Genomic DNA, 15,446 nt, shown 5'->3' on the forward strand with positions numbered 1-15,446 from the left:
ACAAGTAAACTGTTACCTAATCCATGAGTATTTTTATAAATCCATGTCCTCTAATCTCCAGTTTGTGCTTTTCTTTAGTTAAAACCTTAAACAGTATCTGCTTTACTTTTAGTTATTTACATAGCAATTGGAAAAGAAAAACTGAGGGGCATTTGGGTGGCAGGGTCAGCTGAGCACCTGACCCTTGGTTTCAGCTCAGGTAGTGATCTCAGGGTCCTAAGACTGAGCCCCTCAGCATTGCATTCTGCATTCAGTGTGAGTCTGTGAGTCTGCTTGGGACTCTCTTTCTCTCTCTCCCTCTCCCTCTGCCCCTCCCCACTGTGGTCTTTCTCTCTCTCAAACAAATAAATAAATCTTTAAAAAAAAAAAAAAAAATTAGGGGCGCCTGGGTGGCTCAGTGGGTTAAAGCCTCTGCCTCCAGCTCAGGTCATGATCCCAGGGTCCTGGGATCGAGCCCCGCATCAGGCTCTCTGCTCAGTGGGGAGCCTGCTTCCCTTCCTCTCTCTCTGCCTGTTTCTCTGCCTGCTTGTAATCTCTGTCTGTCAAATAAATAAATAAAATCTTTAAAAAAAAAAAAAAAGATTTACTTATTTGAGAGAGAGAAGACGACAGTGATTGTGTGGTGGGGGCGGTGGGGGCGGCAGAGGGAGAGGGTGAGAGTCTTGAGCAGACTCCACGCTGCATGCAGAGCCCAACACGGGGCTGGATCTCACAGCCCTGAACTGAAAACAAGAATGCGATGCTCAACCATTTCTCCCACCCAGGCACCCCTCTAAAATTTCTTCATAAAAATTAAAACCTTTTTGCCTGCCTACCAAGTTGCTATTTGTTCCTGATTAGAAGTCCATCATTCAGGGACGCCTGGGTGGCTCAGTTGGTTGGACGACTGCCTTCGGCTCAGGTCATGATCCTGGGAGTCCTGGGATCGAGTCCCGCATCGGGCTCCCAGCTCCATGGGGAGTCTGCTTCTCTCTCTGACCTTCTCCTCGCTCATGCTCTCTCTCACTGTCTCTCTCTCAAATAAATAAATAAAATCTTTAAAAAAAAAAAAAAAAAAAAGAAGTCCATCATTCATATTACTGTTCTTGAAAACAGCCCTGTAGGTATGTATTTTTTCCTCTGGTTCTTTCCAGATAAAAGAAAGCTGAGAGATTTGCTGTCAGCAGTCTTGCACTACAAAAAATGCTAAAGAATATACTTCTGATTGATGGCTTTAAACAGTTATCACCAATTTATTTCAACCACTTTGACCTCATTTGACTAGGCTCTCATTATTTTGCCTGCAGTTATTACTTGCTGATTCCACTATAGAACAGACAAGCTACACATGCACTGTTGAACGAGTTCCAATAAATATGCAGGTAAACTATGAGAAAACTGCCTCACTACAAGTGTGATATATAATTCTCGAGAAGCCTGGCAATTTTCAAGGCATGAGTGTTTACAAGTGCAATTCAGGGACTGGTTGAATTCTTCCCTCAAGTGCTCTGAAGCCATCAACAGCTTAATCACAGATAACTTTAGCTCTTAATGATTTAGTTCTTGAAACACACTTTTGCTACAGAATACAAAGGTAAATGAGAACCCTAAATGCAAGCTATTAAAGTAAGTGCTACAGATGGGTTCCCTAGCCATTTTCTATTCAGAAAAAAACTATAAAACAATTAGTGACTTTCTTATTAAAACTTTAATATAGCACCCAGACATGTGGCTCCTGCTAAGAAAATTTTAAGAACAATGCCAAAAGATAAACCATTCATCTCTAAAATGTGGGAGGAACATACACGCATATAATTCTTTAAAATAAGAAATTTTGATGAGTATTTATTCTACACCAGGCACTATGTTAAATGTGTTACATGGGAAATTTGCCTTAATTCCCACAAGAACCCTAAGAAGTAAGTTCTACTATTATCTCCATTCTAGACACAAAAACTGTGAAGCTTAGTCATACAACTGGTAACTGGTAGAACTGGTATATCAAACCAAAATCTACCAGTGAGTATATACCAGTGAATCTACCAGTGAATACAGCAACTATATGAAATATTGCTTCTCTATTATGAAAACTGAATGTTTCATGAAATAGTTAAATGAAATTGAGGAATAATTTAAGGCCAGACCTATGTTTCCCAAAGTATGTTCCAAGGAACACAAGACCCTGAAAATGATCCATATGACTAAGGCTCCATGATGAAAATATTTGAGAAATCCTATATGGTATATACTGAGGTCAGAAAAGAGAGAACTATAGGATGAACTTATTTTTTAAAAGAATGCTAGAAAAAAAATAATAAATAAAGTATGCTAGTTACATTTTCAAATTAAATGCCAAAACATCTTCTTCAACCTCCGGACACATCTCAGAAGTAGTATTGTGTTTTTCCCCCCCAGAAGTATTTTTTGTTTAAGATTACTTATTTGAGAGACAAGGAGAGAGAGTATGAGAACAGGGGGAAGGGCAGAGGGAGAGGGAGAACCAAGATCCTGAACCAAGATCAAGAGTCAGACACTTAACTGACTAAGCCAACCAGACACCCCCAGAAGAATTATCTTTAAAATTAAAGACATGGATCTGTTAAAAAGAAAATCATGGGCCCCACATGGCATCACCTGGGTTAAGGCCTCAAGTCACTAACTGCAGTTTCAACTCCGTAAGGAATGTGACCTTTAACCAGTCAACATGGAATTTCCTGGTCAATATTAGAAAATACTGAGGGACTCTTCCAACCCCTTAGGAGGGCAACCTTGTCTAAACAATGCATTCATTTCTTGATAGTCAGTTCCTGTCTCCTTTTTTTTAATGCTCTCTCTTTGCCTTTAAAAACCTTTCTTTAGTCTAGTTCAGTGGGGATTCCCTCTACTGGCTAGATAGGATGCTGCTGGATTCATAAATTGTTTAATAAAGCCAATTAAGATCTTCAAATTTACTCAGTTGAATTTTTTAACAGGTCCAACTGTTAATCTGAAAATAATAAAGAGATTTAAAATCCCCCCAAAAGTCTTTAAACACAAGAACAAAAGTTCAGGTCGTGGTCTCAGGGTTGTGAGATCAAGCTCCGTATCAGGCTTTGTGCTCTACAGGAAGTCTACGTTTGCCCTGGATTCTTTTCCTCTCCCTCTCCCTCTGCCGTGTTTTCAGACTTCTCAAACTTGTGTAAACTCATTCTCTTCTTTAGGAATTCATAGACATCACCATAAGAAAAATTCTTGGAAACTTTTCAGGAAAAAAACTTAGTGAACATTGTTTAACTCTGTGTTTCCTAAACTTAATTGACTATAGAAACCCCTGTGTCCTATGTAATATCTATTAATGACCCACAGAATTAGTATCCTACAAAAACACTTTGGAAAACCCAGCTCTAAACATCTTCCAATTATCAGCCTTGTGTTAGGACAAGAGCACACTCCTAAAAGGCTTACGTGACCACCTAGTACCACATTTATAGTCCCTTCTCTAACAAAACTACCATTTATATGGCAAACAATAAACATAAAATGAAGTGGATGATCATAAAACTTTGTCAGCATGCCCTGAGCTTTTGCGGAAGCTATTAAGAAAGCCCCAAATATATGTGTAAACTCCAGAAACACAAGGAACTTATGTTCTAAATGAGCTTGATTATCACATACCATTGAGCAACAATAGACCCTAGGGCTCAGATAACCTTTGGTGAAAATACAGATTACATGGAAATATGCATGTTAAGTCCCTTAACACTTAAAACAAATTTTCTCTCAAACCCCAACAAAGAACTGGAAAACTCTTGAAAAGCCTACGAATTAAAAAGAAATAGTCCATCTTATTTAACATGAATATCAAGAGGTAACTGTGACACATTAAGAGAATGCATGTTATAAAACAGTGGAAATCAACAGATACTAGGGAGGAGAAGTTTAAAAACTAAAAAAACAATGCCTAGGGCTTATTTTTAGGGTTTGTACCCTTTTTATCATTCTGGTCTTTGAAATTCAAAAATGTATACAGAAACATTATCCTGATAACAGAAGCACAGTAAAAGGAAATTCAACATGTTAACAATACTTATTTTAAACAAATAAAAACAGACAAATATCTTGATTATTTTATGTCCAATTAGCCAACAAAACATCTAACCAACTTATTGGCTGAATTATCAAAAGGTCACATAGTAAGTTTTACTGAATGGCTCTCAGTTAACAGTTGAAAAAAAAATGAAGACATTAGGTCCTGTCAGGTGTACCCATGTGTGATATGATGATGAGATTGGACACAATTTCTATAAAAGTAATGTGATAACAATGATCAGTATCAATTAGACAAAAATCTAGTCAGTTAAGCCATGATCATGTTCTACAATCATCTATAAAAGGCAATAACGCTTGTTCAAATTGTACTGAAATGTTTAAGTTTCCCTAATCCTTCACCCATTCCAGTTAAAAGGAGTCTTTTTCTTATATCTTCTCATTTGAATTGAATTACTTAACTGTGCTTTTGAAAGATGCTTTCATGTCACTGCAGCTGTTAACTTTTTAGCCCTAAAGGACAAGACTGCTTTTTGTACAGTGATGGAGAAGACACCTTTCCATCATTCCTAATTGTGGTGAGAAGAGCTAAAGATCATTGCTTCAAATGGAAGCTTATCCTCTCTCAAAGGGATAAAGAACAAAAATGTTTAGAATCCTGAGCTAAAAAGTTAACTTGGCTGAATAAAACATAAAATGATAAAGAAAGGAAAACTTAAGGGGTGCCTGGGTGGCTCGGTGGGTAAAGCCTCTGCCTTCGGCTCGGGTCATGATCTCAGGGTCCTGGGATGGAGCCCTGCATCAGGCTCTCTGCTCAGCGGGGGAGCCTGCTTCCCACTCTCTCAGCCTGCCTCTCTGACTACCTGTGATCTCTCTCTGTCAAATAAATAAATAAAATCTTTAAAAAAAAAAAAAAAAAGAAAGGAAAACTTAAAACCCAGAGCCATTATTTATATTTATTATTTTCATCACCTTTCAATATTCATCAGACTATTCATAAAAGCAGATGAAAACTTACTGAAACACAATAGGCCAAAAGTGCAAGAAGGGCTACAAATACTAAATTTCTCAGAGAAATGCCAAAAACTATCAAAAACACACAAATGCAAAAATCAGACTAAAATTATAAGAACATATGGTTGCCATAAAAATAAAATTTCAAAACTTATCACCACTAAACCTATATCATTATCTTACCAAATCTCTGAAAATTTGAATATTTAATAATAATTAATTTCAGAAAAGAGAGTCTTCCAAGTTAACTCAAATTCGTAATAGTTGATAAATGGAGTAAAGGAAACTCATATATTGTTTTATTATGGAACAAAAGCATATAATAGATATTTTAAATGAAAATTATATTCAATTATCCTTGCTTTTTAAATGGCAACTTAAATTATTTTAATTAATTTTTAAGTGTGTGCCTATAGAGAATCCAAATCTTTTTTTTTTTTTTTTTTTTTTAAGTGCTCTCTACATCCAACGTGGGGCTTGAGCTCATGACACTGAGATCAAGAGTAGCACATTCTTCCATCTGAGCAGCCAGGTGCCCCTGAGAATCCAAATTTTAAGATGCTATACTTGCTAAAAGAAATAACAACAAATTAACAAATTCTCCTATTTTGATTTTTTCCTCCAGACACCTGGCGATGTTACCCTCTTTATATACTAAAACAAAACCTACTGGGAGAATGACACTTTCCTTGCTTGATCAGCATAGTTTTATATGGAATTCCAAAATAATCAAATGATTCTCACATTGCATGTTCAGTGATTGACATGTAAACTAAGAGCAGGCATTTATTAGCTAATAAAAACGTACAGATTTTAAAGTTTAATTGATATTGTTTTCTAGATAAAAGGAAGATGGCAGGGAGAAAAAAATTAGCCTTGGGATTTTTTTATTATGTGCCCAAAATTATGCAATGTACTATACTTAAGTCAACTCTTTTATATACACACATTAAATGTGAGCATAGGTGATTATGATGCTACTCTCGCTTAGATTTAGTCCTTTCTGAAAGGCTTCCCGTTCAGTTAAATTCCCCACAAAGCAGGTAATAATGGCAAAGATGTCTCAAAATTAATCTACTGCAATGGATCTCAGGCAAACAAATGAAAAGTAGAAAGACTAGGAGAAAAACATCAAAATAGGTATTTTGATGTTTTAAGCTTTTCCCCTATAGGCTAACAAGTAATATCTTCCAGTGACTTTTCTCACTGAAAAAACCTACCTTGCTAATTAAGAACACATTTGGTCTAATTACAAGTTCCCACAAGGGAGAAAAAAAAAATAGCAGATAAGCCCTTTTAAAGCTACCAAACCAGATTTCAGTTTTGGTCTAGAGGGTCACTTCACAGAGCAAAATTGCCACGAGTAGCAAAAATCAAGCTTGTTGCCCATGTCTGCGACCAAGGACCACTGTATAGCACACTGCTGCTGCTTTACTTTCAGTTTTCAGCCGTATGATTATTTTTGAGCACACTTTTTTGGTTATTGTTTTTTGGCTTCATCCTTTATTGATCTACTGAGCTTCCTAAATCCATAAATGTGTATTTTTTATCCAATGCTGGGAAGCTTTTGGCTATTATGAGTCCATATAATTTTCCTGCAACAATCTCTTTCTCTTCTTCTGGACTCTAATGATATCAACGTTAACCTGCTGATATTGTCCCTCAGGACCCTGAGGCTCTGTCCTTTCTTATTTCCCTCAATTTTTCTCTCTGTTCTTCTCTTCGGATAATTTCTATCAGCTTATCATCAAGTTAACATCAGTTCCATTCCGCTATGCAGCCCATTCAGAGAAATTTTCATTTCAGATATTATATTTTCCAGTTATAAAATCTCCACATGGTTCCTCTTTTACAGTTTTTATTTCTCACTTGAGAATTTCTACCTTTCATTTATTTCAAGTGTGTTTACCTTAAATAGCACATTATAACAGCTGTTTTCAATTACTTGACATTTCCAAAAGCTGAATTATCTCAGGTTTGACACCTGTTAATTCTTTTCCCTTGAGAACTGGGCATAGTTTATTGGTTCCTCAGATGACAAGTAATTTTAGACTATATCCTAGATATTGTGATGTTACTGTTGTATAGGTTCTGTGTCCTGTGTCCTATATTAATCCTTTGAAGAATACTGATTTTAGCCTGTTTATTTTAGCAGGCATATAACCTAGTTAGTTCAGACTACAATTTGTTTCACCTTCCACAGACTGTAGTTGCAATGTCAATTCAGTTCTCAAAGCCTTTATTATGACATTTTGGGTCTGGTCCCATCAAATGTGCCACTAAGGGGTTACTCTGAGACTTGGGTGACAGTTTAAATCTTGTTTTTAGCAATCTGGGCCTGTCATTCAAAGCTTGGAGTGACCTTGGGACATATGCAGATGCATACCGAGAATCAGAGGGAACCCTTCTCCAGCTCTCTCTTCTCCAGAATTCCCCTCACACTCTCTGTCCCATAAGGCTCAATTTACCTGATTCTTCAGGCAGAAAAACTTTATTTTAAGGTGTTTCAGAGTTAACACGGCACTATGTCATATGGTTTAATTCAAATGACACTTAGAAGCTGATGAGGGATGAGCTTAGCTGCTCTTCCTCCAAAAGGTAAACTGAAGGCCGGAGAAGACTATCATCATATTGGACAAACACATAAAAACTATCCAAAACCATTATATTCCAATATAATTTTTTACAAGTTCAATTCTGACCTAATAATAAAATATAATGGACTTAGATACATATAAAGAAAGACAACTGAAACAACTAAAGTCACCCATGCAGGCCTACTGAAGAAAAACTAGAAGTGTTTAGAAAGATAAAACTTGAAGGGATACACAACACACTACTATGAAATCATGAAAGTAATGCATAGAGTAGGTCCCAGATACTCAGATTCACCCAAGCCCCAAATATTCAGACTACAATATATACCTGGAAGCTTGCATTCAGAATAAATAAAATTAACTGCTATTTTACACAGCAAATGTTTTAAAATGGTAGACTGAAAAGCTCAGAAAATATTTTTTTTTAAGAAAATAAATTTTTGATAGATATTTCAATTAAATAGTGGAGAGCTGTCCATAATAGTGAATTCAGGAGAGCCAATGAAATTTGGGGCATGCCTACAACCTCTTCTGTATCATTAAAAACAAGAATGTCGGGGCACCTGGGTGGCTCTGTGGGTTAAGCCTCTGCCTTTGGCTCGGGTCATGATCTCAGGGTCCTGGGGTTGAGCCCCGCATAGGGCTCTCTGCTCAGCAGGAGGCCTGCCTCCACTTCTCTCTCTGCCTGCCTCTCTACCTACTTGGGATCTCTCTCTAATAAATAAATAAAATCTTAAAAAAACAAACAAACCACGATTGTTCCAACTTATTCCATTAATGTATGGACCCTACATATTACTCAGTATGGTTTTTCTTGCACACGGCCTTATTCTTACTATCTATTTTAAAACCTCGGGAGTGGGACGCCTGGGTGGCTCAGTTGGTTGGGCAGCTGCCTTCGGCTAAGGTCATGATCCCAGCGTCCTGGGATCGAGTCCCACATCGGGCTCCTTGCTCAGCAGGGAGCCTGCTTCTCCCTCTGCCTCTGCCTGCCATTCTGTCTGCCTGTGCTTGCTCTCTCTCCCTCTCTCTCTCTCTGACAAATAAATAAATAAAATCTTTAAAAAAAAAAATTAAAAAAATAAAAAAAAAAAACCTCAGGAGTCTGACAGACAAGTATTGGCCAGAAGCTAATAAAACAGCAGGAATTCATTTATTCTACTTCACAGAATCATAGAAGATTAGCAGAACAAATATTTTAAGACTTTTTAATTACCCTGACTCACATAAAGAAATGCCACATACAAAATACATTAAAAGTACAATAATATTTACAAAACTAAAGTTTCATTTTTAGGCTAATAACAAGTCTTAAAAATTTCAAATGGTAAAAAAAAACTGAAATAAAATCAGTGCCTTACTTGATAAAGTCATTTTAAATTCTTTTTTCATCCCCCAGCTTTATTAAAGTATAACTGACAGATAAGATTTTAAATTTAAAACATACAACATAATAATCTCATAAATATACACACTGTGAAAGGATTCCCCCACAAAGAATTAACACATCCATCACGTCACGTATTTATCATTTTCTTTTTTTAGTGAGCAAATTTAAGTTCTACTCTCTTAGCAAATTTCAATTATATAATACAATGTTATCAACTATAGTCACCATGTTATACATTAGATCCTCAGGCCTTAGCATATAACTAATGTTTGTCTTAATTTTTTAATTGTTTTGAAAACGAAGAATTAGCAGAGAAATCCTGCATTTACTTTATTTTTTTAATATTTTAATTTTAAGTAGTCTCTAGACCCAACGTGAGGCTTAAACCCACATTCCTGAGGTCAAGAGTTGTATGCTCCACCAACGGAGCCAGTCAGGTGCCCACCCTGCATTTACTTTAATACACTGAAAGTCTTCTCTAAAGTGGCTACAATGAAAATATAATCCAGGTCTAAAAGGAGAAGAGAAAAAAATCTCCGACGTTATCACTTCATTTTCACAATACTTTGATGGAACAAAGTACATCATAGAGGGTTATTTATTTGTTAAGTCAACAATTTAGCATATGAGATATTAAGTTTCATCATAAAAGAAAATCACTTGGAAATACTTCTCCATACAAAAAAGAATAAAAACAACAAATATACATACTCCTTTTGGAAAGCCATACACATGGGAGAACTGAATCCAAAGACGAGGCACATCTGGGCTTCTGGGCTGTAGCCATGCTGGAGTAACATTTCTAGGCACTCCTCATGCCCTCCAAATACTGCTGAGTAAACAGGACTCACTTTGTCTGGCCCAGTGTCACAAACCCGGTTGGTAAGTGGTATTAACAAGTCCAAGATTCTGTAACCACACAAATTCAGGAGCATTTAATGTTTTTACACATACATGAGTGCAGGCGACATTTTTACAGCACATATTTTAAGAGTCAACCACTGATTGATGTAAAGTCTTTGTCTTCTACCTACATTAAATTATTACAGGCTGTACACTCCAAAATGTTACCCTTACTACTGTTGCTTTATACAAAGGTCCCTACATGTATCTAAAACAGAATTTAATAATTTTACCGTAAGTTAATAGGGAACAGGCTATACTTATTTTTTTCACTATTTATCTTGCTACCACCATCACCCTACTCTTCCCAATTCAAATTTTGTTAGCTATTTTAGGATCTAATAATTAAAAACTTCATTATACCAAATACGAACTTATATCAAGAAAATAATTTCCTTTCTTTTTTTAAAATAAACTTCTCTTTTTTAAATAAACTAAAATTTTATTTTTCTAATTAGTAAGAATTTTTAAGTACAGTGAGTGCCATGAAATGAACAGTATTTTCATAAGGGAGAAATAAGAATTTTTTTTTTTTTTTAAAGATTTTATTTATTTCTTTGAGAGAGAGCACAAGCAAGTGAGGGAACAAGGTCGGGGAGGGATGGGGCACAAGCAGGGGGAGGCAGAGGGGCAGAAGGAGAGGGAGAAGCAGACTCCCCACTGAGTAGGGAGCCCAATGTGGAGCTCCATCCCAAGACCCTGAGATCATGACCTGAGCCAAAGGCAGATGCTTAACTGACTAAGCCCACCAGGTGCCCCAAGAAATAAAGACTGTTGCTAAAACATTCTATTCTCTGAAAAGAATATGAGCTCTTTATTTTTTTATTATTATTTTTTAAGTTTATTTATTTTTTTGACAGAGAGAGAGAGAGACAGCAAGAGAGGGAATACAAGCAGGGGGAATGGGAGAGGGAGAAGCAGGCTCCCTACTGAGCAGGAAGCCCGATGTGGGGCTTGACCCCAGGACCCTAGGATCATGACCTGAACTGAAGGCAGATGCCTAAGGACTGAGCCACCCAGGCGCCCCAGAATATGAGCTCTTTAAACACTAACGTAGATTTATAGAGAAACTGGTAGCTAAATAGAGGAACTTCTTAAGAAAATAATTAAAATCTAAGTTCTTAGATTATTTGTAAACCTACCTCCAGGATTCAGCTGGAAAGGAAGAACTAGTCTACTCCTCTAAAATTAAAAATAAAACTGTAGGGATAAGGTCAGCCATGAAATCCCCCCTTTCTGGGAAAAGAAAGGCAGGGCTACTCCAAAGCTCCTTTCCTTTTGTAATGTAGGCTTAAGATGTTAACATTTAAGTAGAACTTAATACTCACAGAAGGGGTTATATTAGAAAACTGTAATGACAAACAGAATTCCCAAAATTGAGGGCAAATCCCAAGTGGGTTTTGGTATCAATTTAAAGCTCCCAGTATAATTGTACCTAACACTTAGGTTTAAAGATTTTATTTATTTATTTGACAGACAGAGATCACAAGTAGGCAGAGAGGCAGGCAGAGAGAGAGGAAGGGAAGCAGGCTCCCTGCTGAGCAGAGAGCCCGATGCGGGACTCGATCCCAGGACCCTGGGATCATGACCTGAGCCAAAGGCAGCGGCCCAACCCACTGAGCCACCCAGGCGCCCTAACACTTAGGTTTAAATAAATCAAGAATTTTAAGAAAAAAGACCTAATTTTAAAACCCAGGTATTGTTAAAATAAATAACCTGTTTAATGTCCCTTAATAAATGTGTTTAATTTTTAAAAATGGGTTTGAAAAATTATACAAGGTGCAAAAATACTTACAAATACCTTTGAGGAAATAGTAATATACCGTGCCACCTTGTGGCATAATAACCAAATTACAGAATTTGTTTTCCTACTATGTAATCACACTAAAGTAATGATAATTTCCACTACTACTTTTTAAATTAAATAACAGTAACAACTATAAAACTATTATTTTAGAATTACGACTCAAGACTTTAGGCATATATTTTTTAAAAGTATTCATTGCCAATTTATGTTAAGATGGGCTAACCATATTCTCATAGGTATAACCAGGTTATTAGCTTCTAAGATTCCTGGAACACCCAATTTCAAAGAGTTCCAATTTCTTTAAGTCTTCCTCTCTCCGGAAAACAGCAAAAATTCCATAAGAACTTCTGGCTAAGAAAGTAGAGTAACAGAAGCAGGGAAGAGTACCAAGCTGGACCTGAGTTTATAAAGAGAAGTCTAGTCAAAGGATTCAAAATGGAGAGAACTACCCAGCCCACACAAAAGAAAGAATCGACCTAAAAGGGGTTACAAATTCAAAAGCTTTCTGGGGTCAGGGAGGCTATCATAAATAAGTTGAATAAGGTCATCAGATGGCTAACTAAGGACACATGGGATAAAACCAGAGCAGAGTAGGAGAGCATGGCCACAGCTTGAGAAACCAGAGGAAAGAGCTAAACACCTGGAGGATGCCCCGGAACTCTGTCTCTAGCCACTCTGCTCACACTAGGAAAGTCCAAGACTAAGAGGAGCTCAGGATGGCAGAGGGGACAGATACGGGGGTGGATCTAGTCATACAGTAGGTTGGCAGACAAGGCAATACCAAGGATTCTGCCTAGAGATAAAGGGTCTGGCCCAGAAAATTTAGTCCTTATTACTTTTTTTTTTTTTTTTTTTTTTTTGACAGAGAGAGGGATCACAAGTAGGCAGAGAGGTAGGTAGAGAGAGAGGGGGAAGCAGGCTCCCCGCTGAGCAGAGAGCCCAATGTGGGGCTCGATCCCAGGACCCTGAGATCATGACCTGAGCCAAAGGCAGAGGCTTAATCCACTGAGCCACCCAGGCGCCCCTCCTTATTACCTTTTGATTATGAGACCATTTTTATTTTCTGTTTTAATACTTACTTTGTATGACCCATTTGTGCAGCTGCATGAATAGGTAACTGCCAATTGTCCTCATTACAGTAAAGATCAGGATCTGCCCCACTGGACAGCAAAAGCTCCACACATTCTGTGTGGCCCTCTTGAGCAGCAATGAACAAGGGAGTAGCTTTGTCCAATGCTTGACAATTGACATTTGCACCTAATACAAAAAACAACATTTAACAGACAATCCTAATTCATGGGGGGAAAAAAGGGTGATGATTAACATAAATTTCAAAGCAGCTGTCTTAAAAGGGCTTTAGAGTACAATAGGTTTTCCAATCCCAGTGGATATTGTTGTATAAACATACTGATTTTCCACATTTGCTGGTAATCATTTAAATTGTTTTCACTTTTATGTTAACAAGAAAACAAGTGATTAGTACTTTAGAATTCATTTTTAAGCTAAAACAAAAATCTTATTCAATGAAGGATTCATTTCATTCCAATCTGTCCTCCAGCAAGCACTCTGTGGGCCCAATAAGTAATCACTGAAAAACAAAAAATGCAAACCAACAAATATGGAATGTCTGATTATTACAGAAAAAAATAAGAAAAACCTAAGTTATAAGAATTAATAGATGCCATTAATCAATTCAGGCTGAGATTTATGAAAAGAATTCCTATAGATATGATACACCTGGGGGCTATGCCTTAAAACTAATGTTGACTAGGGACAACTGGATGGCTCAGTCCTTTAAGTGTCTGCCTTCAGCTCAGGTTATGATCCCAGAGCACTGGGATCTGGTCTCTCATCTGCATCTTTGCTCAGTGGGGAGCCTGGTTTTCCCTCTGGCTGCTGCTCCCCCTCCTTGTGTTCACCCTAACAAATAAATAAATAAAATCTTTAAAAAAAACAAAAACAAAACAAAACAAAAAAACAACGGGATGCCTGGGTGGCTCAGTGGGTTAAGCCTCTGCCTTCAGCTCACGTCATGATCTCAGGGTCCTGAGATCCAGCCCCATATCTGGCTCTCTGCTCAGCAGGGAGCCTGCTTCCCCTCTCTCTCTGCCTACTTGTGATTTCTCTCTCTGTCAAATAAATAAAATCTTAAAAAAAAAAACCCTAATTTTGACTATACTCTTCATTAAGTCCCTTTTTTTGGGACCACTCCATGATAAAACCTTATAATGAAATGAAAAATGTCTATTTAAATGGGTTTCTGAGCTGACTTTTCAAGAACAAAAACTAATCATTTGTTTAAATGCCGGGGCACTAAGATGTAAAAAAGCTGAAAGCGACCTCACTTTTTAGGAAGGTTTTAAAAATAGCAAATCTCCCCCAATTTTTCTCATTGACAAACAGCATGTTAAGTATGCTAAGTATGGTGTTAGTACATGACTGTGAGAATTTTTAAATTTCTGGAATATGTCTCAGAGGAAAAGTCTTCTTCATCACAAGGAAAAAAAATATCTTTCTGAAAGGATGTTCCATAAATGCACCTGGAATAAACCACAGGCCTAACTTAAGCTAAACTATGCAAAACATAAATTCTAAGTTAAAGGGTGAGCGGAACATCAGAAATTCCAACTGGACACTCAACACATCCAGACAAATAGAATGTTCTTGACTTTTACAAGGTAGATGCTTCATCTACTGAAAGCTTCCGAAAGAGGGGAACACTAATCACTGAGAAAAGATTAAGCTGAGAAAAAAATTTACTTAAGTTTCCTTTTTTTTTAAAGCAGTATTTCATTTTTTTTTAAAGCAGTATTTCATTTTGATTGACAATTTCAAAGTATCAAAAAGAATACGGAACCAGGCCCTATAAAATTATAGGTAGAAAAGTCAGAGAAATGACAGATAATTTACTGAAAGAAAAATCATTTTAACTAGTTAGAAACATATATAGCTACATTATAAACATACCTACATACTTTTTCAACTTGCTGTTCATAACTATTCAGAGAGGAGAAGCGGGGGGAAAAAGGAACAAAGCAAAACAAAACAGGTACCTAGCATTCTGGGAGACATGCTAGGCATAGAGATAGTCATTAAGGTGCAGTTTAACCCATTTTTTTTCTTTTTTTTAATGATTTTATTTATTTATTTGACAAAGAAATAGAGAGAGCACAGGTAGGCAGAGCAGCAGTCAGAGGGAGAGGGAGAAGCAGGCTCCCCACCAAGCAGGGAGCCCGAAGCAGGGTTCGATCCCAGGACCCTAGGATCATGACGTGGGCCAAAGGCAGACACTTAACCAAATGAACCACCCAGGTGCCCCATAACCCATTTTATTCTAAATATTAGTTGCACACTAATAATTGGAATGTATAGGACTGGAAGCCATAAAATAAACTGGGACAGCATCAGGAAGATACCACATAAAAGAAGAGAAGTCACATGAGAAGACCTGATTCCAAGCCCTGATTCTGCCAGTAAATATTTTCTACTTCTTTGGCAAGGCATTTAAATCAGGGGTTGGGATTCTTAATCTAAAAAAACACATGTTTAAATAAGTGATTTTGGAGATTTCCACTAACTCTAAGATTTACAGACTCAATATTTCTAATGATAGCTTAATTTGGCATTTAATATTTTCTTTCCTCCATACTTCAATTTGAGCATTTGAAGGTTTGTAAGCAGAAAGCAGAAATAAGAAAATATGTGCTTTCTCTGTTTTGTATATTTGGAG

At 37.0% G+C, this 15,446-nt stretch overlaps 1 protein-coding gene across 5 annotated transcripts in view; it reads right to left on the reverse strand.

Moving 5' to 3' along the window:
- The window catches only part of LOC111147965 (ankyrin repeat and SOCS box containing 3), a 108,022-nt gene that overhangs the window by 26,105 nt on the left and 66,471 nt on the right, over positions 1–15,446 (reverse strand). For all 5 annotated transcript variants that reach the window (XM_022504271.1, XM_022504275.1, XM_022504274.1 and 2 more), the window contains 2 exons: positions 12,796–12,973; positions 9,718–9,915 (listed from right to left, as the gene is read on the reverse strand). In XM_022504271.1, the coding sequence (XP_022359979.1) occupies positions 9,718–9,915; positions 12,796–12,973 (376 nt within the window). The remainder of the gene's footprint in view (positions 1–9,717; positions 9,916–12,795; positions 12,974–15,446) is intronic.

Source organism: Enhydra lutris, unplaced genomic scaffold, assembly GCF_002288905.1.
Source record: "Enhydra lutris kenyoni isolate GAN:26980312 unplaced genomic scaffold, ASM228890v2 scaffoldscaffold18, whole genome shotgun sequence".
In the NCBI taxonomy this organism is placed as follows: Eukaryota; Metazoa; Chordata; class Mammalia; order Carnivora; family Mustelidae; genus Enhydra; species Enhydra lutris.